The 23,413-nt window shown below is 37.8% G+C and overlaps 1 protein-coding gene across 8 annotated transcripts in view; it reads right to left on the reverse strand.

Moving 5' to 3' along the window:
* Nucleotides 1–23,413, reverse strand: part of GOLGA4 (golgin A4) — a 67,652-nt gene that overhangs the window by 33,895 nt on the left and 10,344 nt on the right. For 6 of the 8 annotated variants that reach the window (XM_056485702.1, XM_056485700.1, XM_056485699.1 and 3 more), the window contains exons 3-11: nucleotides 17,952–18,050; nucleotides 12,033–12,098; nucleotides 10,620–10,934; nucleotides 8,636–8,683; nucleotides 8,189–8,245; nucleotides 4,534–4,632; nucleotides 3,905–4,043; nucleotides 1,327–1,514; nucleotides 295–378 (exon numbers count right to left, since the gene is read on the reverse strand). In XM_056485702.1, the coding sequence (XP_056341677.1) occupies nucleotides 295–378; nucleotides 1,327–1,514; nucleotides 3,905–4,043; nucleotides 4,534–4,632; nucleotides 8,189–8,245; nucleotides 8,636–8,683; nucleotides 10,620–10,934; nucleotides 12,033–12,098; nucleotides 17,952–18,050 (1,095 nt within the window). The remainder of the gene's footprint in view (nucleotides 1–294; nucleotides 379–1,326; nucleotides 1,515–3,904; nucleotides 4,044–4,533; nucleotides 4,633–8,188; nucleotides 8,246–8,635; nucleotides 8,684–10,619; nucleotides 10,935–12,032; nucleotides 12,099–17,951; nucleotides 18,051–23,413) is intronic. The other 2 variants (XM_056485706.1, XM_056485704.1) reach the window with 1 other exon arrangement.

Genomic DNA, 23,413 nt, shown 5'->3' on the forward strand with positions numbered 1-23,413 from the left:
ATCCCATCTTCATGTATGTTTGGGGTTTTTTTGTTTGTTTTAGAGTTGGCATCAAGAAGTGTATTCAGTATATCTGCTTCATCCTAAATAATATCATGCTGCTGTATTACGTACTACCTAACAGACTTATATCTTATGATATATATATATACAATAAAATTATTAAGTAGCTTAAATTACTTGTTTATTAAAACACAGACTAAACCATCAGACCTCTAAAACGAGCTTCTAATACCAAGAGCCAGACATTTTGTGTTTTAAACAATCTTCCTCAAAACCTACAGCTTTGTTTACCTTGTCTTGTTCTAGCTGTTCAATCAAATTCTTTGCATCACGTAGCTGCGTAATCAGTTTAGTCTTCTCAGCCATGTGAAGGTCCTAAAAAAAGATCCCAACCACAAGTTGGTTGACAAACAGCTTAGCTTTAGCTCTTATCCTGCACTATCCCTTGGAGGAAGAACAAAGAACACAATTGAGGAAAACTGAAGTGGGCAGTTTTAAATTACTTTTATATCGCCCAGAGGTAGGCTGCCTTATGGCTTGAAGGCTTTGTTAGAGCCTCCCCACGTGGAGGTCTGAGTTGCTAAAGTAAAGACAAGAAATATGTCTAAGATTTCTGCTCTATTATCTACATCTTGGTTTACAAGAGGATCTCAGCAATGCAACATAAATGATTGTTACTAGCCTTGTTCTAGAAAATGTCATTAAAATACTTGAGTCCTTCAAAGCTTTTTCAAATCAGGCTAGTGGTCAGAGATGAAGACAGATGGGAATCTGATCTCTGTAACTAAAGTTAAGTACAGCTACACTTGACACATTTTCAGGTTTATCATACCTTACTTATGCTCCACACTCAGCATTAATGGTCTTAACAGGAAAATTGAGCAAAGTATCAGTTTTAGTTTTGGGATTGCACTTATGCTCCCTGTATTGTGATCTCCACTGCCCTGCCTTCCTTTTTTTTCTGTTAATTTACATAATTAATGCCTCATTCACTATGTCTTAAAGGTTTAGCTCTGCTTCACTTTGCTCACTTTACCTTCTGTCTTCTGTGCTAAGATAGACTTTTTCTCACCCCAATTTCCCACAACCACTTATTTCTGATACCATTCTGATGGTTATTTATACAGTAAGGTTTGATACACTACTTCACCACTCTAGAATAATTGCTGAGTGTATTAATTACAGGTGGGTTTTGCACATTTATCTCCAAAAAGGTACAGAAACAGTTTGTTTCATGGTCTGCCCTATCAATAAATTTTGGAAATACTGGAGTTGTTACTGTATTTTCACGGTTACCCATAAAGCTAAGAGCATTTTCCATACCTTCATTTTCTCCAGTTCCTGAAGCCTCTCTTCCAGCTGTTCTTGAAGTGCCTCTTTCTCGTTGGTTAATTGGGCACAGCGCTCCTTATGTGACCGAATAGTCTCCTTACAACGTTTTAGCAAATTCTCTTGGCGCTTCACCCTCTGATTAAGAGTTTCCAGTGTTTTCACAGAATCTTCATTACCCTCTATAAAACAATACACCAACATTACATACACACACCATTTTCAAAATGTAGATCTGCATTCGTCATACACAATGCAGTGGACTCATAGGTCTCTAGAGAAAGTTGTGTGAAGTCTGCAAAACCTCCTAGTTCCTACTGTACTCTACACATGCACAGAATAGCAAACACGGTCTTTCAGACTGAGTTAGCTTACCCAGTTACTTTATCAGCCTCAAAACAAAGCTATTAACCAACAAGTCATCATGATTCATAAACCTGCCTGCTGCTACTAAGAGAACATGCACAAGTAGGAAAAAGTGTGAAGCAAAGCAAATCACACCTCTCAAGTGCCATGCACAGATTCTTGCTTTGCCAAGGCTGGGTATGACATTAGTTCTAAAATATTCAGGTTGGCAATAGTACATTCAGCAGGATAAAGGTTATACTTAGTGCCTTTCTAAGTTGTACTCATAGAATGGTTTGGGTTGGAAGAGATGTTAAAGTTCCAACCTCTGCCAAAGGCTGGAACACCTCACAATAGAACAAATTGCTCAGAGCTCCATCCAGCCTGGTCTTTAACTCTTCAAAGGATACGGCAGCCACAACTCTGGGCAACTTGTTCCAGTGCCTCACCACCTTCATAGTAAAGAATTTTTCCTCATGTCTATAATTTAAATCTACTCCCTTTCAGTTTGAATCACTGTATAACTAGCACATTCAGTAGTATTTTACTGAGTGTTTCAGCTCTGATGCTCCGGACGCTGCAAGAATATTTGGCATTGTATTGGATTTGCATGGTCAAGCTTCGCAGTGTAAAGGGAGCTACAGGGGTGGTTTCTGCAAGGAGCTGCCAGAAGCTTTCTTCACGTCCAGCAGAGCCAATCCCTGAAAAAACTCCAAAGACAGATGTGATACTGGTCAAGGCTGGGCCAATTAGAAATGGGGGTAATGCCTCTATGATAAAAAATTTAAGAAGACAAAAAAAAATCATTGTGCAGTAATTGCAGCTAAAGAAAAGCAAAGTGAGAACATTTGAGGGGAAGAACTCTGCAGACATGAAGGTCCATGGAGAAGAAGGAGGTGCTCCAGGCACTGGAGCTGAGATTACCCTGCTGCCTGTAGTGCAGACCATGGAGAAGCAGCTGTGCTCCTGCAGCCCTTGGAGGACCAAGGGGATGCAGAGATCCACCTGCAGCCCATGGAGGAGCCCTTGCCAGAGCAGGTGGATGCCTGAGAGGAGTCTGTGACCCTGTGGGAGACCCATGGAGAGAGAAGCCCACTCTGGAGTAGCCTGTCCTTGAAGAACTGCACCCTGTGGAAGAGTGACCCACACTGCAGCAGTTTGGGGAGGACTGTTGCCTGTGGGATGGGCTCACATGGCAGCAGTTCACAGGGAGCTGCTACCCATGAGATGGACTCATGCTGAAGAAGTTCTTGGAGAACTCTCCTGGGGAAGGGACACCACAGTGGTGCAGGGGAAGGACCTCCCTGAGCAGCAGATGAAAACACAGATGATGAACTGACCATAAACCCACATTCCCTGTCTCCCTACTCCACTGGGGAAGGAGTTAGAGCTGGGAAGGAGCTGGCCTGTTTTGGCCATGACAATATTTAGTGAGGGGTTTCTCCTGGGCCTCATCTCAACTCATGAACCCTTCTTTAAATTTTCTCTCCTCTGTCCAGCTGTGAAGGAGAGTGGTGGATGACTAAACTGTACAGAAACCATGGCACTAGATAAGAACATCTCTCATCTAACACTTCATATCATCTGTACATATAAAAACCAAAGCAGATGCTGAAGAAATATAATTTTACGATGTATGTTTACCTCTGTCTTAACCCTACCTTTTATGAAGAGTACCAATGAAAGGCACTTATTATATATCAGGCATTATAATGTCCCTTGCTCAGTAATCATATACATACAACACTGAGAATCCCACTAATTTAAACGTCCTGACATGAGGAACTTAGGTTACTCAATAGCAGGAATATCAAAATTATCTTTGTTTTTTTTTTCTGATAAAACAAGACAAAGAAAACCCCAATCTCACAAACAAAAAAACAAAGACAGGCAACTAATCTGCTCTCTAAACTTCAGGAATAGGTCCTCACTTACGGGGGACAGAATCTCTTAACAGTATTAAGTTGGGATAAAGCAATAATTACAATGTTATTATCAATATTGACAAAGAAAAGACATACCAGATCTGAATTCTTATGAAAATTTTGTTTCTTAAAAGGGCTATCCTATCCTCTAGCAGCCAGATGGTTTTCAAAAAAGTTGTCTTCTTCTAGAAAATATATCTTTACTATGACATGGTCAGCCCTAAATATTGTTGCTCTATCATAAATAACAGCAGGTTTGTTCCCCATAATATAAGTTCTCTTGAAAAAGCCACAATACCTACCATTGCTTCCTGGTTCCACAGTATTTTCTGCACTGACTTCTTTTGTTGGACTTTGAACTTGTGGTTCTGATTGGATGTTTTCATCAGGCAATTCAGTGCCTATCTGACCATTCTGCAATCTCTGTTTCAGCAACGACACCTAAATAAAATGTTCCTTTTGTTAAAAAAATCCAAGGATTCTAAGCAGATAATTTTTTAACCCTTAAAACTAGAAAGAGTTAAAATAATTTTGATATTATTATATGCATGCAAAAAAAGGAAAAATCTGTCTGAATTTTTTTACCATTTTTTAAAAGTCAGAATTACGCTTTCAATTAACAAAAATAAAATTACTATGGGTAGAGAAACAAAGACCAATTAAGCAAAATAAATGAATTTTGCAAAAGCAATTTTAGGTTATCTGCTAATGTTGATGACTTGATAACAAAAACATCACAAAGGTATTTAAGTGCAAATCAGTCAATCATATTTAAGACAAGCAAGATTTTTAAAAAGGTATCCTGTACCACAAAGACACACTTAATTTCTAGAGAATCCTAAATTCACAAGAAGCTTTACAACTTCAGAGCAATTATAATAAAACATGGATATGCATTATAGGAAATACATAACTAAAATACATAACTTACCTGAGTTTGCAGGACACTAATAAGTTGATCCTTTTCTTCTAAGGAAGCATCAAATTCCTCTTGGAGATGTTTCTTAGCTTGTTGATCCATCTGGAGCTCCTGATAATAAAAACACATCTCAAATGAATACTGAAACATGAACTCAAAAGACCTATGAAAATATTATTAAATAATATCAAAATACCTCTTTCATAGTTGTGATCCCAAAATACAACCATAAAGTGTGTTTTTTTTTTTTTACTATACAACATTCCACACAATATAATAAGAACATAAAATTATAATACCAGCATTAAAACAGCAAGAGTTGAGATTTGATGCAAAATTATCAAGGATTCTTTTTCCTTAAAGTAAGTTTGCATAGGGATCATTTCAAGTCTGCTCCTGAAAAACTGTCTTCCATGCACAGATTTCTCCTGGATGGTGAAGACTGCACTTTCATAGATACTTCATTTAGCCACCAAATTAAGTCAACATAAAGGGCAGAAATGTAAAATTCATTATGCTCATTCAATATGCCACCATTCTAAAATGACAAATGCCATGTATGAGAGAAGAAAATAGGTCTTTTTATTCCACAAATATGCCTCAAATGACAAAGGCAGAGAATGCCAAATAATTTAAATATGTGGCTCTACTTGATACTTACTTACATGCATTTGTTTGGCTGAACACTCTTAAAAACTTGTAGATATTGCCTATATTCTTTAGTAGGATCTACCATCTTGTAACATATTTCCTGAAGGAGATTTCTTCTAATTACTTCCTATGCTTTTAAAGTTTAAACATTTAAATTTCTTTAAATAATTCTCATTCTAACAGAAAATAAATGTACTTAAATTAATTCACACCTAACTGCTTATTGAGAGAACCAGAACCACACATACATCGTGTATGCACTGCAAGTATTTTCAGAAACTTTTAAATCTTTTTTATTTATATATTTATTTCATCCATATATATCTTCCCTATGATTTATCCCAGGAAAAGAACGCATCTGTGACTGTTATTCCGCAAAGACATTTGTATAAAAGCAATCACAATCCATAAACATGAGTTCCATTAGCCAGGCAAAGACAGAGGATGATAGAAAGAATGGATGAAAATGCAAATGAAATAAAACAGAGTACTGGATCCTTCCTGCACTGCTTTCCTCCAACTCTAAATCTTGTTTTGATGTCTATCCCTTACCTCCAACAGTGAATGCCCTGCACAGATGAGGCTGATAGCAGCTTTGAAAACCACAGCTGCATGAGCTGAGTCTGTCCAGCCATGCACAGGCAGGACAGCGAGGGAAAGCAACACTGCAAAAACCATTCTCTTACCAATTACATCCACTTCTTAACATTGCATTGTCATGTTCTCAGCAACTACTGATCACACTTCTGCCCTGTGCTTCTGAGCTTTAGAATAAATTCCTTTCAAGCAAAGCAAAGCAGGCCAGTGTGAGAACAAGTGTCAAAGAGATTTATTGAAACCAACACAGAAATGGTCCTCTTTAGATGTCAGAGTCCCTTCTGATCCTTTTCTGAGAAGAACACTGAAGACTTATTTAAGACTGGTTTTGAGGAATTACTCCTAACAGGAGAAAACTAAGATAAGTAAAACCACATTGATTTCTAGGGACAGTGTCACACTGTCAATTTAGCCTAAAGGATGATTAGTTTACTCTTACATGGCCCTCTTAGAAGAAACTTGCCTGATTCAACATATTTATGGGGGAAATGGACTGTATGATGAAGAAAAGGATTGCTAAAATTTATTTCTGATAACAATTTACTACATCAATGAATTAACTACTTTGGACCATTTTAGCTTCCACATTGGAAACTTACCATTTTATTTGTAATTTTCTTTGCTGTCTGTTTTACCTAATGCTGCAATATTAGGTAAGGCTTCCAAAAGATTAGAAAAACACCTTTTGAAGTGTATCAATTAATGAAAAATAATTTCAGTGTTAGATTTGAAGGAGTCTTTAAATTTACGAGATTGGTAAGAATGACATTAAATTTTGCACAAAATATACATATACAATATATTATATATATACATTAAAAATAAATGTATAACTTATCTACATATATGAGTCACAAAGACTACGACAGAAGTGAAAAATAAAATGCACGTGTCCAACTCTTTGTCATACACCAAAGATTTAACTCTGTTCCACATATGCCTTCCTGACTTTAACAAGTAGCAATAAACTGGAAAACCAGTCCTACAGGAGCATGCAGATACAGACCTAAGACAGAATGAGCTTTTTCATTTGACCTTGTAGAGATCTGGAAAAGATACAACCTTGGCAAGCCAATTCTGATAGTAACTACCTCCTATGCACTGACAGTTTAGCTTAGGACATGGTGACAGTCCAGACACAGGCTACAGCTGAGATGAGCACGGTACTCCCAGCAGTGACACACAGTTCTCAGCTGCTGGGGCAGAAATGAACCAAAATGCTATCCCACTAGCACACACAATTCTCAGCATGCTTACCTGCATTACTCCTGGGTTCACTGAAGTGTACCCAGCAATTTGCCAGTGACCTCCCTTGAAAGGCTGCCACAGGGATAGCTCCTTGTGGGTGGGCTTGAGCCTTCAGAACCCACATGGCCAGACACTCACAGTCACCATCCCTCACTATGAAGGGGACAGGTTTGGGTCCCTGTCTGTGGGGAAAACATCCAACTGCCTGGAGTGAGTCTCCCTTCAGGCAAATGTGGGACCTCACCATGGTCTAACAGCACCTGCAACCTCCATGCCACAACCTCCAAGCCAGTGCTGCTGCTCAGCATGGCACATGCCAGAAGCAGGTGTGCAGTCATAAGACAAAGCCTGTGACTTTGGACTAAATGGTACCCAGCTCTCCAGCAACATAAGAGCAGGGACAGAGGCCTTTGCATGTCCATCTCCAAACCTGCTGTTGCACTAGCTTCCAAGACAATAAAATGGCTTCAGCTTCACATTGTGCTTCACCATGTTTGACAACACAGTGTTTTTGAACTTGCTCTTTTAATCTGTTCTGCCTGTTCATCTATACGTATTTTTTAAGTCCATTGTGTTTATTATCACTACCAAATACACTAGAGCATCTCCTTTTAATTTCACTATAACCTAAGGAGGCAACCCATAACACAACCTACGTGATTTTATGATCGAAACCAAACTATACTAAAACTCATAAAACAACGTAAGTGTTACAACTGATACAAAGATGAATATTTTTTTTTAATTATGCTAATTTTTTTACAGTCATTTAAATCCTTATGAAAACGTGCGTATTGGGTTCACCTGAATTAGTATTTGCCAGTAATAGAAGAGCAACAAATTGCACAGGCACATCTGTGCCTGGGCCCAATAATACTGCAAGAACCACACATACTTCTACCTATTTCACAATGAACAAGACAAGTAGTTCAGTTGGTGATGCACTGCTTTTTCATAAGAGTATAGCAATAAGCTGCAGAATGGAAAGCAAGCCAGAGAAGTAAACCCCATATAAACAAAACAAAAAACAAAACCAACCAAACAAAAAAGGCAGTAAAATACCTTGCTCTATAATAGAAAATATTTTGTGAACAAAAGTCAAAAGCTAGGCAGAAAAAGATCCTATGTAGGTATGATATAAAGTAAACATGCAATCAATACAGGAAATTACCTCTCTCAGTTCTCCAATTCTGCGAAGTGCTTTATCCTGGCTTTGACTCAGAATGCTCTTAAGAAAAAAAGGAAGAATAAAGATCAGGTGTATTGAATGTAATTTTAAAATGGATAAATAAATTTTTAAAATTCACAGATGTAATGATTTGTTTCTCTTTCAAGTCACACTCCATGTGCAAATATTGTCATAAACTGCCAACTGTGGGCTGGCAATCCATTAATCTATCACCTGAAGTCAGCTGATGTAACAGAAAAGACTGGAGTACAATAACTTCACAGTTATTTTGACAAATTAATTTTACCTTGGCTTCCTTAGAAATCCCAGCTAAGAAATCACCTTCTGTTACACACACATAACACATTGAAAATTAAATCTGTATTGTCACTACACATTTTAAGGTTCAAAAAAGCATGCAGGTAAGAGAGGATGAAAAGTAATGCTTACCTGTAGCTTCTTCTTTTCCCGCTGGATAACTTGATAAGCAGACACTAGCTAAAATACACAAATCAGATATAAAGATGATAATACATCTGTGTATAGCCATCAAAATAATTTCCTTAGTTGTATCACTACCTGCATTTTTAAACTCTTTGCTCCACTTGAGAATGCTCTTTTGATAGAAATGTACTTACATTTCCTTAATGTTTTTTCTATCTATAAAATTTCTCCAATGTGTTAAAAAATACCAGCCTACATGACACAATGATGTTACTCAGCATTCATATACAGTTTTCCCTTCTGTGAGACAACATACCACATACCATCCTTCAACACAGGGGGTCAAACCCAACAGTATCAGAAAGTTACACCCCAGACAGCTACCCTACAAGGGTGACCTAAAATACATTTCTAAGTCTAACAAAAAAAGGTGTAATGTTCTCATCCCATATGCTTTGCATATATACAGCAAAGACAGATTAAAAGTCGAGAGTGGTATTTCCTCTCTCATTGTAAGCTTACAAAAGGAGTAACTGCACAGCTTAGTTTACTTAAATTTTTGATTACAACTGCCAAGTAGCATTATGTTGAAGTAGCATAATGGCACTTGGAATTAGAACATTCTGTTTTCAAATTTATAAAAAATTTAAGAAAATCAGATCTAGAACACTGAAAACAGAAATCAGTAAGTAAAAATACACCTTCAAATTCTTACTTCAAGAAAACTAAACATTTTCAGAATTCAAAATTACGTTTAATTTTAAAGTAATATTTATTTTGCTCTTCTAAGAAAATCAAAACTGCTATTGGTGGTTTCCTTTACCATATTTTTGACATGCTAACTTTGTATCCTATTTTAAGAGGGAAAAAAGATTTCTGCCTTAATTACTCATTATATATTGAAACAAGTTTCTTCCAAGCTCCAGCAAAATAATTCTTTTCAATTGAACTAAAGAAACTCACAAAACCAGGGAAAAAACTCAAGCCTTTTTGACAGAGAAAGTTAGGACTTGGTGGACAGATTACACTAATACAAAAAAATCCAAACAAATCCAAAAAAGCACTAAAACAAACCCACAAACTGAAGAATTTTCATTTTAACAACGACTATTTACAAAAACTTAAAAAAAATACTTATTACACTAGCTGGAAGTGAAGGAAAAATTACTGTGAGACAACTGCATTTTCAGGCATATACTGAATACTGCAGTCACTGTATACATATTTTAGATTTCAGGGATTCCAACAAAAGCCTGCACAGAAATTTTTGTATTTAATTTGTATTAAAATAACTGTAAAAAACAGTACAAACATCCAGTTTTAAATACAACACACTCACACTTCAAAAAATAACAAAAAACCCAAACAAACCCCCAAAACTAATTTAAAAACCCAATATCAAAACACCGCCATCAGTTATACAGCTTTATTTTCCCCAGAAACTGGAAAAATGAGCTGTGAAACTACTTATATAATTGGTTTTCACTAAAATATCAAAAAATAAATTGTTTGAATTAATTCCTCCCAGGCAATTATGAAGAAAATTATGGAAAATTATGAAAACAAAATGCTTGCCTATTGCACATGGATGGAATATACACTGTGCATTTCAAGAACAAGTGCAGAAAAAAATAAATTTGGTGTCCTGGGAGTACAAGTCATGCTCATCCCTGTAGTGAACTCCATCCCCTGCTAGACGCTTTCAGCTGAAATCTTAATAGGCCTGCTCTGTGTAACCATTAATTAACCTCTACTGCTGATATCAGGAAATCGTTTATAAACAAAAAAGATGTCAAATGTTTTTCTGGTAATAAAACATGGAAATAGGTATGTCAAAAATAACTAGACTTAGACTTTAAATAATTTAACTTCCATGTTAGTTGAAACATTTGCTCCAAATAGGAAAACAAAAAGACTGTCCACTGCTGCAGTATCTCTTAGCCTAATCCCTTTCCCCCTTCTAGCTTGCTAAACCAGTCACATTGCCTACCTCTGAGTATTTTCCCCTATAGTTGCCCAAACTGCGCTCCATTCTACGCAGACGCTGCAGCAACTGCTCTTTGCTGAAGCTGTCCATATTTCCCAGAGGCTCTTCTGTTTCACTTTCAATGTCAGAAGGTGAATCAAAGGTGGGACTGATGGCTTCCAAGTCTAGTCGATTCAGTGAGTCTCTGGAAGAACTTCGTACTAGGGACTCTTTAGAAGAAGAGCGGAACAGGGTCTCTTTTACTGGGCTCCGGAACAAAGACTCCATGGACGGAACTCGAAGCTGAAGCCTCTGGGCAAAAGACTGACCGTCACTTGGCTGCAAAAATTCAAAGAAAGTAATTATTTCTGCACTGCTTTTAGGCAGACAGACATACTAAAGTCCAGGAAAGAGACCTGACCCATGCAAAGAAACACTGCTGTCTAACATATTCATGACACCAAATAGCTGCCACTCCCTTAAAAGAACCATCTCCTTGGGCAGAAAAATTGCAAGCATGCAACTACCAGATGTGCACAATTTCAGATAGCAACTAAATCTAATAAACTACAGCTCTGGTTTAAACTTTTAGAAGAAAGCATTTCTGTGCAATTCCTCTAAAAAGTGAAGAATGTGTAACTAATATAAATGGTTATTTACTATTGCCTCAAACCTGAAAAATATAACTGATTGATGTTTTACACAGAAGACTGCATTTCTTTCAAAGACACAGATACTTTCCTATGATAAAGGGAACAAATTAATGGTAGAAGTCTTTGTTCTAGCAAGCCATCTTGAACAGTCCTTTTCTTATTTTTATTTTAAATAGCTTTATGATTTTTACATAAAACTGAATTATTGATTTAAATAGCTATATATTTGTTTCATTCTACACCACATGATCTGTGCTGTGGTAATCTATACTACTGGTGCTACAGAAGCGATGCAAAAGCATTACTGCACAATGTTGCCCCTACAATCAAATGTTGGGAGACACGTGCCAGAAGCCACTGCTAATCCCATCTCAGCAAGCTAAATGTTTCCCTGAGACCTACATCTTTATCACTCATGACAATACTTTCAGCCTGTCAGTTCCTTTCCTTCAGCTAGAAGGTAGCTTTCCAGACATGCAATAGACCCTATACTTTTGAAAGTGAGTTGAATGCTCTGTATCCTATGCTGGCTGTGCAGCAAGATGCATCTCAATGCTGGCAGTCTTCTAACCTGTCCTTACCAAAAAAAAAAAAAGCTCCATACAGCAGTGACAATACTTAATACCAGCTAATGGGATTATATACTAACAAAATATCTGAGCATCCTGACAGGCAAGCACTTATCATCCCTACTTCAGCATGAAGATATATACTGGGCAGTTAAGCCAATGTAACACAACCCAGCAGTGAAGGAGGAAACAAACCCCCCAGGCCCTCCATGTACCTGTGGAGAGACAGATTCACTTCCATTGTTTTCTGTGGATCCAGGAAGCGGTTGTTTATTCAAGTTCTACAGGAGATAAAAACAACTGTTAGAAGAAACAGAGTACAAGAACTGTAATTCAATGATTCCTAGAAACAGCATCTGTGCTCTTCTCATTGCCTGTGTTTTTAGTACTTTCTTTAGAAAGCTTATTAAGATGTCTTCATGCAAACAAGCTAGTTTGTTAAATTCAAAACAGATTGCTGCAATATGCAAAACTACAAAGCAGCTATGTGTGCATGGATTAGTATGAGACATCTGCAAATACCGACATCTCCAATCAAGTAATTCATAATGATTATTTATATAACATTTATGGACAAATCAAAGACACACCAAAAAGACAAAATTATAGCAGGAAAAATCCAATTGATGACTAGTATTTACAGCCAATATGAGTAAGACTTGGCTGTAACACCATCTTTCTCTGTTTCGGTGCATTGAGGGGGGCATAAACTGCCTGGAAAGTAAGTGCTGGTAACAAACTGTTTAAACCTCCAACAAGCATGGGAAGAAAATTAGACTTTCAGAAAATATATCTTACACAAAACTTTTGCATACCCAAAGAAAGGAAAACAAAACACGTACACATTAAAAAAATCTCACTGAAAACAACAAAACCAGTACAACAAAAAACAAAAACAATAGTCTTGAGTTGCTTAGCTTGTTTGATTTGGGTTTTGGAGTGTTTTTATTGGTTTGGGGTTTTTTTACAGAGTTTAGACATTTCTGTTCCTAGCCTGTCTATCTTGCTTTTCCTGTGTCCTGTGTTCAGGTTTTTGCTAACCCAGTTCTAATTTTCAAGAAGGATGACCCTAGAAACTACAGGACTCTTAGTCTCACTTCGCTGACTGGTAAAATTATGAAGATTATTTTTCTGGGAGTCATTGAAAAACAACTGCAAGACAGAGAAGTCCTCGGTCACAACCAGTAATGGCTCACAAGAGGACACTCCTAATGTCAAATCTGAATTCCATTTATTAGAAGGTAACCCACTGAGTTGACCAAGGGAAGCCACTTGTTGTAATCTTCCTGGATTTCAGTAAAGCTTTTGATACTGTCTCTCACAGGATCCTTCTGGACAATATTCTTGTGGATAAACACCTCATGCAGTGTGTGAGCTGCTGGCTCATGAGTCAGGCTTAAAGGGTTACAGTCAATGGGGTGACATCAGACTGGTGAGCTGTCATTAGTGGGATTCCACAGGTCTCCATCCTTGGCCCAGTGCTCTTCCTAAATCATAAATTACTTGAATGCAGGACTTGAAGATATACTAGGTTTGACAATGATAATAAATTGGGAGAAGCTGTTTACTTCCTTGAAGGCAGAGAGGCCCTGGAACAGGGGGTCTCAGCAAATTAGAGGGCTAAGTAATCAGCAGCCATAGGAAGTTCAACGAAAACAAGTGCCAAATTCTGCACTTGGGATGGGTCAACTCTGGATGTACAGACAGACTGGGGAACAAGACGCAGGAGAGCAGCACCACAGAAAGGGACCTGGGGATCCTGGTTGATGGAAAGTTGAATGTGAGTCAGCAATGCCCTGGCAGCCAGGAGGGACAACCATGTTCAGGGTACATCAGGCACAGCATCACCACTTGGGCAAGGAGGGGGTTGTCCTGCTCTGCTCTGAGGCAGCCTCACCTCGAGTGCTGGGGGCAGTTTTGGGTGCCACAATATAAGAAAGATACAAAACTATCAGAGAGAATGCCCAAAGAAGGGCTACAAAGATGATGAAGGGCCTCGAGGGGAAGCTGAACAAGGAGCAGATGAGGCCACTTGGCTTGGTCATCCTGGACAAGACAGAGGGGAGACTTCATAGCAGTTTACAACTTCCTCATGAGAGGATGTGGAAGGACAGGAGCTGTGGTGACTAGTCACAGGACCCAAGGGAATGGCATGAAGCTCTGTCAGGGAAGATTATGTTGGATATAAGAATAAGGTTCTTTACCCAGAGGGTGGTTAGGCACTGGAACAGGCTCCTGGGGTAAGTGGTCACAGCAACAAGCCTATCTGAGTTCAAGAAGTGATTGGACAACACTCTCAGGAACATCGCGTAATTCTCTGGGCTGTGCTGTGCAGTGACAGGAGTTGGACTTGGGTCAATCTTGTGGGTCTCTTCCAACCCAGGGTATTCCATGATTCTAACTTACACAAATCCAGATGTTTTTTTTGCTGAAGAAATCCAGTCCAACTGAAATAGCAGAGTATGCTAGACACCATCTTGCAGATGGACTGTTTCAAGAGAAGTGAAACAATTGAGGCATATCAAACAAAATAGGGGTAAATTCACCCAGGAGCAGTGTAACTCTTAATTTTCAAATAAGTTGTACTCTGACAGTTATATGCTAGCTGCAGAATCTCAGGTGTAAATAGAACTGAAATCACAATCACAATCACCCTTGTACATATATCTCTTACATGATCACACTCACAGTTTCTACTCGGGATATGACTATAAGCATATCTAAACATTAATGTGACAGAGGAATGATTCACTGTAAAATGGCTTAAAAAAAGTCTGACATAGAGCAAATTTGAGGTAGTACAGAAATACCACAGAACAAAGAAAAATCCAGATAGTTAAGGAAACCAGAAAACTGAGCAGTTACCCATATGCAGACAAAAGAAAATGAGCCATACAAGTCTGGATTTGGAAACTGCTTCACCTGGCTTGAACAAATTCTGCATTCTGCTTCAGAACACTGTCCTGTGGAAGTCTATTTGCTCCCAGTAGATTAACAGTTTTTATGTGTTTTAAACTGAAGCACTTCTACACCGTATTCTTGGCTCCATTACCCATTCTTGTTTTTTCTCCTAACAGGAAAAGTTAATAATAAGAAAATCCAAATAAAAAATTAACTTCTGCTTTATAATTTACAAAGCATATGCTGTGCTACTATAGGACTGACAACAGAAGAAGATAAACACTTTACCAAGACTTCACAGAAAGAGTGATTGGGCATTGGAATGGGCTTCCCAGGGAGGTGATGGTGTTACCATCTCTGGAGGTACTTAAGAAAAGACTGGATGTGGGACTTAGTGCCATGGTCTAGTTGATAAGGTGGTGTTAGGTCATAGATAGGACTTGATCTCAGAGGTCTTTTCCAACCTACTTAATTCTGTGATTCTGTGACTTACAAACAAAACACACACACCTCTTTCAAAAATCATGTTTTCTGATACACATAAAAAAGAGTTAAAGGAAACTATATAGGATTTGTGCATGTATTAAACATAAGATTAATTAGATTTATTAAATTTAATATGTTTTTTATGAATATAAACCCATGGATGCTGTTTCTGTTTGTGAAGATGCTTAAGAAGCTGTCATTTTAGGAACTATAAAGATCCTCAAAAAAGTAATTTCACAATGAAACTAGTGCTGCCACTTTAAAAACTCATTACATAGGCATCCTTGTATTCAATCTATGGGAACAAAAGAAGAACCTATATTTGGGGTTACGCTTTCTATTGGCATAAATTTCATACAAAAAATGAACCACCATAGGTATCTGGCTGCTGCAAGTCTACATCCCTGTGCTCTAGGGCAAAGGATTGTGTTTGGGTATCCATGCACTGCATGGTAAGCATGAATGGAAGTTCTATATATAAGCATAAATCCAAGAGGCTTAGAAAAGCTTAAAAGCCCCAGCCTTTCATAAGCCTGAAGAGAGCTTTCAGCAAAATTAGACTCACAGAGCACAAACAGCCATTTTCAAAGTCTTAAAACCAGCAGTTACATCACGGTTTCTGGAGACCAATGGAAGTTTTTCCTCCACAAACTCATAACATCCATACCTCTATCCAAAGACAGCTATACTTACAACCTCTAATAAAAAACATTGCTTTTTTATTATGAAGATGTATAAATCAGAGCTCAGTTTCAACTGGAGCACATTAGGGTATTTCAGTAACATTTGTGCCATTTTACTTCCCTATTTCTGAAGTGCAAAATCATACTTAATTCTCAAGCAAGCCTGAGAAGCAAAAGCTTAAATGTCTGTATATAAAAACATTTTACTGTTTTTAATAGTAATCCTTTCTCAAGTATTCCAAAATTGAATAATTATGAAGGGAGAAAGGAAGGAGAACTTAATACATGTTTTCTTCCCTTATTTTCCTTTAATTTTTTCTTTAAAAAAAAAACACTGTGTCCAAGAATATTTTGAACTGTTTCTTCAAGCAATAAAACCTTTGCATCTTAGTTAGTGAAGAGTTTATACTAACTTCATCTATGCCAAAAAATTCATAGTTACAGTCACTTCTCTATGATATTCACTCTCAGATCACATATACAGTTAAAATATTGTTGGAAGAGTTAATATGCATTTGTGTGTGTTGGTGAAATTTTTCTCTCCTGTATTTTTAGTGTATCAAGGTTTTGTAAACATATATAATGAGAGTGTTTCTTTAATATATTTTTTTTAATCAGTCATCCTATTCTCTATGAATCTTCTATCATTTTCTCCCCCTCCCAATTCTTATTGTAAGTACTGCTCTAGAATTTTCAAGAAGTTCAGAGACCAAAATGAGTTTTACAGGTAGCATATTATTAATACACACTGATAACACATTAAGAATAACTGTTACATTACAATTATTTGCATCTATGCAGTCTTGCACATAAATATGCAAGTGAGTAAATATGCCACTAAAGTACTTAAAGATTTATAAATTTGCCACTAAAAATGCTAAAAGAGCATATAGAGATAATATTGGAGCACTCAAACAGGTTACTGGAATTAATTTTTCTTCTGAGATAATTCTGTTGCATAGTGAAAACTATAAAAGTTTACTTAAATTTGTAGAATGTTTAAGTAACAATTGCTGGACCTGGAATATGGTCAGAATACATGCTCCAGGGATCACCATTTTAATCACTGTTTCTGTTCAATCTTGCTTAGCCTGAGAGAGACAAGTCCAACACAATATGGTGTGTTGTGCTATGTCCTGCTTATTGAATTTTGTTATAGCTTTCAGTGACTGAAAAATGGTCATTTTAAACCATGAGCAGGAAAAGAGCACTTACAAAATAATCATGAAGCATCATGATGAGCTGGGATTCTAAAAATTACTGTGCTTTAAATCACTTATGGACTCAGGAATGCCATGCTTCTGAAGCATGTGAAAAATGCCATTCCTGTACTGTGCCAATAATAAAAATACAGCTTTGTATGTGCCTATATCAGAAAGCAAAAGTCTGACTTCCTCCCAATGCCTGCTTCTCTTTTCTTCACTTCTTGCCTCTTCTCACTGAGCTTTTCCACTTATATAGGGTGAAGACAACATTTCCAGGTAAAGAAACATCTATTTGTAGTAAAACCTAATTATTAAAGAAAAGACTTTTCATCCTCACAATAGTAACTGCCAGGTTATCAACTAGATGTAGATCACTTGTGCCTATGTGAAAAAATTATTTCCTGCTACCATTAGTAGTAAATGACACACTACAGTTCACTGTATATGGCAAATAGCATATAAATTTTACACATAACCAATCCCAATTTTAATTCTATCCATTTATCTTGAAATACATACAGACATACATAAATATGCTGAAATATAAAAAGGAAAAAAGAAGAAATTTCTGTGTAACACACATATGAACTTGTGCAACAGTTATTTGAATTTGTGTATTGTTACCTGTATAAGAGAAAATATGTTAATTTTTTAATGTTACAATAAATTCACATCATACAGCAAACCAGCCAGGAGCTATCAGGTACTACACCTGTGAAATTTAGTGCAGGGTTAGCAACAAGGTAGTTAAGACAGAGGTCTTTGTGAGAACAAGCCACAAGCAACTAAGTTTGCCTTCTAGTACATCACTCTCCTCCACCTGCTAAAGGCATCACTAAGAGGGGTGGGGAGGACTCACCACACCGTCACTCTGTGGCTTAGGTTGTTTGGTGGGATCCAAAGCAAAGATAGTATACTCAGAGAGAAAAGCAGGTTCTGCTATCATCCCGGCTAACAGCTGTTATTCAATGCAAAAAGGAGGAAAAGGAAAATAAATCAAGCAATAAAGAACACATTGCAAAATTTTACTCTATTTTTCCATGCTATTAAAAACATAACAAAACAATACAGCAGTTTATGAGACAACAAATATTGATAAAGGGAGGACACAACCAGAAAATATGCACTAGATCTTTTCAGAGCAGCCAAAATACAGTTTTGATCATTTAGAACTAGAGAAGCGTGCTATTTAAAAGATCCTAGTTTAGTCCAAGAAAAACTATGTTTCAGGCATTAGTAGTATAATTTTTTTAAATTTCTGTGGATGAGTTGTCTTCATATACCACTGAGCCCTATTTGCTTTCAGTTATTCATTCACAACTCATTATTCGAAAAATTCTATCACTGTTTCAGTGATATATAAAATGCTTGCTTTTGACTATTTATCATGTAGTACTTTTATACACTAGAATTCTGTCTACATTTTTTAAAATTCCTTACAATTTTTTTAAACTACGAGCAGACTATTTCATTAAAATGCCATCAGTTGAATTTAACCATTTTATCAAGTCAGTATCTAAGAAGAGATGTAAATTCCTAGAGGTGAAAACATGAGGTGAAGAGACTGGAATTCGAATTAAAATTGGACATATACATGTAATGTAATGCAACCTAGTGCATTTGGGATGCTGTAACTGAGAGAGAAAAATACTCCTCTCATGATTATATCCACATACCTAAGTTCAAGGTCCAACTTCCTTACAGCTTGAGATTTCAGAACTGTACTGATTGCTGATTGAATCAAAACACTAAGTATAACAAAATTGTTCTGAAACAAACTCCTTTATCAAGTTACTAAACAGTACTTATAGGAATCAAATACTAATATAAGTTAGGAGTTTAATTTACTTTTTTTTGTGATGATTACCTTGATTGCACTGCTGTAGCAGATTAAATATATAAATTCAAGTTGAGAAAGTAAAATATTTTCACAGGTAAGATCTGAAAGGCTGCATGACTTTGAATTTATGTTAGCCAAACACTTTCAGAAAATACAAGAAGTGGTAAATGTCCTGTGAGAGCCATATACAATAAACAGCCTCAGATTTGCCAATAACCAGTTTTGTCCACCAAACTCAGCTGAAATTTCTCACTTTTAAGTTACAACAAAGACAAGTGACTAATAAAAAAGATGCTCACGTTTCTCAGTCTTCTTCTCTCCCTAGAACCTTAACACACTTGCCCTGCGCATTCACTGTGGTACCAACCACATATTGAGTTTGTTGTCCTCCTCTCTCAGCCTATTAGAAGTATAACTATTAAGAATAAGCTGTGCAAAAGCTCCAGATATGTATATGTGTGTATATGTATGTGTGTGTATATATATATATATATATACACACACATATATGTTTTTTTCTTTCTCTGAGCTCTCAGACAAGACAAAAGTAAGGAAATTGACAAAACTGACAAGTGATAATGGTTCCAGAAAATCTTAATCAAGTGTTGATGGTCTAGAAGCTCTTGCTCCTCTTGGAAAGGACATATGCCAATAAAAGAAAAGGCATACACTATGTACATACAAGTGTAAAAACATACAGCAGCAATACTACAAGCAAGCCTGATGGCCTCATGAATTAGAAGCATGCAAATTCACAAATAAAATTATGAATGTTTTTAAAATAATAATTACTTTATGTGTTTGTAGAAGACCAGTTAAGAAGATGAAACACAGTTTGCAAAGCACTAATAAATGGATTAAGCAAACATTATCAACCAAAAGATTATTAACATTTTCAATATGTAACATACATTATTTTCAGCTTAATTAAATCACTTTTAATGACATGACCATCAAGAACTTCAGTAACCACAGACAATTTCAATTATTATCTCTTCAGAGTAACAGCTTGCTAGTGCTGAAAATACTAAGTTGTGACTTTTCACTATAGCATTACTTTGCTTAATCCTAATTGCATTATTTAGTACACTAAAAGTTTGCATTAAAAGAATTCCTATTTGATCTCTAACAAATTCATCCCCCCCAAAAAAGATGGTCTCTCAGTTTCTTCAGCATCTCTGAATTGTTTGATTTTCAGTCATCCCTGGAAGTCCATGACCACATTACTGCAACCAAGTCCAGGAAGCTCAGACACAATTTCACAAATTTACAAATTCATTCTTTCACAAAATGTTAATTATACAACCAAAAACACACAAGTAAGATGACAGAACTTTAAGCAACAGCACAAGTTCATTTCAAAAATTCACTCAAACTACTTGGCAGAATGATAGGGATATGCAACCCTGTTCTAAGACAGTAAGAAGATCCAAACTATCCACTGCCTAAAATATGTCAATGCATATAACAGTTACGATTTTGAGAAAAAGGAAATCGATGCAGTATTGCTTGAGTTTGCAGCCATACAACTCCAATGTCTCCATCAGAACTAAAAGTTTACACAAACAGTAGAATGTGCTGTTTTCTGTCAGCAGAACACAAACAGTAGAAGGTACAGTGATTCTGTGAGCCAACCTTACAAGTAAAGAAGGCATAACAATACTGAGCATTCTATCAATATGAAATTTCAAAATACTTCCTCTTCAGTTGCCAAGACAAGAGTTTCACACTTCAAACAGCTAGCAAAGACAGAATATACTCAGTCATGGCCCAAGAATGGTATTCCTTTAACACATTTAGAACTGGCTGCATTTGCCCATTAGTGAGTTCACCCTCCACTCTCCAGTACTAGGTGACAAACGACGAAAATATTTACAGACTTGCTTACAGTATTTTTATTACTCTGTGTGTTGATTTGGCATGGCCTGTATTTTAGTAGCAGGGAAGGGCCACATAAGTGGCATCTGTGAGAAACTTCTGGAGGCTTCCACCACATCCAACAGAGCCAATCCCTGATGGCTCTGAAGATGGACATGCTGCTGGCCCAATTAGAGAGGCTGGTAATGCCTCCTTGATGACATATTTAAGAAGAAAATCAAAACAAAGCACGGGCAGACTTTTCCAGGGGTGGCAAGGCACTGCTGTGGGAGGCCATTCCAGCACAGCCCATGGCGCTGTGGCTGCTGCCATCTTGGCATGGCCCACAGTGAGCCTTTGCCTGGCCACCACTAGCCAGCCATGCTGCAGGCAGAAGGGCAGGTGGGGTGGTGGGACGTTAAATAGCACCAGCACCGCAGTGGCTGCCACTGCATGTGGCCCTGGCTGGCGGCAAAAACACGGCGAGCAACTCCCCAACATGGAACCTAGATGAGACTGACCTCCCAGCACTGCAGGATCCTGCAGAAATCTTTGACTTGGTGGAACTTATTGCAATGGTACCTATGGACAACAGTTTTTCTTCTAGTCAGAGAAGAAGAGGAAGTGAGGACATGTGAAGGGAAACAACACGGCGACATCAAGGTGAACAGAAAAAGAAGGGAGGGAACTGCCCCAAGTGTTGTAGCTGACATCCCTCTGCAGGCCGTGGTGAGGACTGTGGTGAAGCAGGCTGCTCCCCTGCAGCCCATGAGGTCCCCAGAAAATACAGAGATTCACTTGCAGCCCATAAGAGAAGTATTCACACTGGAGCAGCTGAATGTCAGAGAAAGCAGCGATCCAGTGGGAAACCCAGCAGAGACAGAGGGCCCCTGCTTCCAGAGATAAGAGACAGAGGACCCTTCTTCCAAACTAGAACAGCCAATCCTCAAAGTACTGCACCTTGTGGATGAATGACCCACACCACAGCAATTTTAGAAAGATTGTTTGCCCATGGGAGGGGACTCACATTGCAGCAATCTTCGCAGGACTGCTGCTCGTAAGATTGGAGCCACACTGAAGGAGTTCACAGAGAACCATCTCCCATGGGAAGGACCCCATGGCATAGCAGAGAAAAGCCTTTTCTCCCTGAGCAAAAAGAAAAAAGATCTCGGGTGATGAACTAACCAAAATCCCCTCCCCCTGTCTCCTTGCACTGTCAGGGCGAAAAAGGGAGGGGGAGAAAGGTGTTTTAAAGGCTTATTTTGCTTCTCATTATCCTTCTCTGACTCTGTTAATAATAAATTTACCTTTTACCCTAAAGTTTGAACCTATTTTGCCCTTAGAGTGTTTTCTCCCAATCCTTATCTCAACTCATGAACCCTTAATTAATTTCATTTCCCTCTCCTCTGCCCAACTGTAACAAGAGAGAGTGAGCGAAAGGCTTTCTTTACTGCCTGGCATCTGGCCAATGTCAAATCATGACACTGCTACATATTTAGTTAAATTACAAGCAGAGCCCTCTAGTGAGTCCTGTAATTACACTACTTAATGCTTTCCAATATTTCCAATCTGTTTTTATCCACATTTTTCTCGACCATGTATTCAATATAACTTTAAGAACTAACTGTCTAGTTAACTGTGTGCCGGGGATGCTAGGGAAAGGATTATTAAAAATCACAAAAAAATATTTACCTCTGCCTGCAAACAGGCAAGAAGCAACCTACTAGTCAGCCAACATTAAGCAGTATTACCATACAGGATTCCTGGATTCATTCTGAAACCCACTCTGAATCATCTTAATAGCTTCAGAAACATTAAATACATCTGGTGCTATAATGTATCACTAGCAGGATATCAGCACTAGGCTGATACTGCGATCAATAAAACCAGACAAGCTAGAATCAAACGAGATGAAGCATTCCGTAAACAGAGAACGCAAAGATGCAGGTCACTCTTTAACCTTCTCTAATCCTAAGAATTCAATCATATCACACTTGAAACTTGCTGTAGAAATCCTACTAAGATCTTTCAACACTGTATTTCAAACATACTCTGGGGGGAGTGACTAATATACCTAAAGGCTGTGCTGCAACTTATCAGGACCTTGATAGGCTGGAGAATTGGCACAGAGAAACCTAATGAAGTTCAACAAGGGGACTGCACTTGGATAAGATCAACCCCAAGTATCAGTACAGCTTAGGGGATAACCTACTAGGGAGCTCCTCTGCAGAGAAGGACCTTGAAATCTTGGTGGAGCCACAAGCTGGCCATGAGCCAGCAGTGTCCTCACAGCTAGGAGGGCCAGTGGTATTCTGGGGTACATCAGGAAGACTGTGCCCAGCAGGTTGAGGGAGGAGATCCTCCCCCTCTATTCATCCCTAAGACAATATCTGGAGCACTGTGTGGAGTTCTGGGCCCCTCATCATAAGAAAGATAAGGAGCTACTAGAGATGATCCAGCAGAAAGCCACTAAGATAATTAGGGGTCTGGAACACTTTTCTCACAAGGAGAGACTGCAGCAGCTGAGTCTATCTAGTCTAAAGAAGAGAAGACAGGGAAGAAATCTAATCAATACATACAAATATCACAAAGAATATGTCAAGAGTATGGTGGCCAGACTCTTT

Source organism: Oenanthe melanoleuca, chromosome 2, assembly GCF_029582105.1.
Source record: "Oenanthe melanoleuca isolate GR-GAL-2019-014 chromosome 2, OMel1.0, whole genome shotgun sequence".
Lineage (NCBI taxonomy): Eukaryota > Metazoa > Chordata > Aves > Passeriformes > Muscicapidae > Oenanthe > Oenanthe melanoleuca.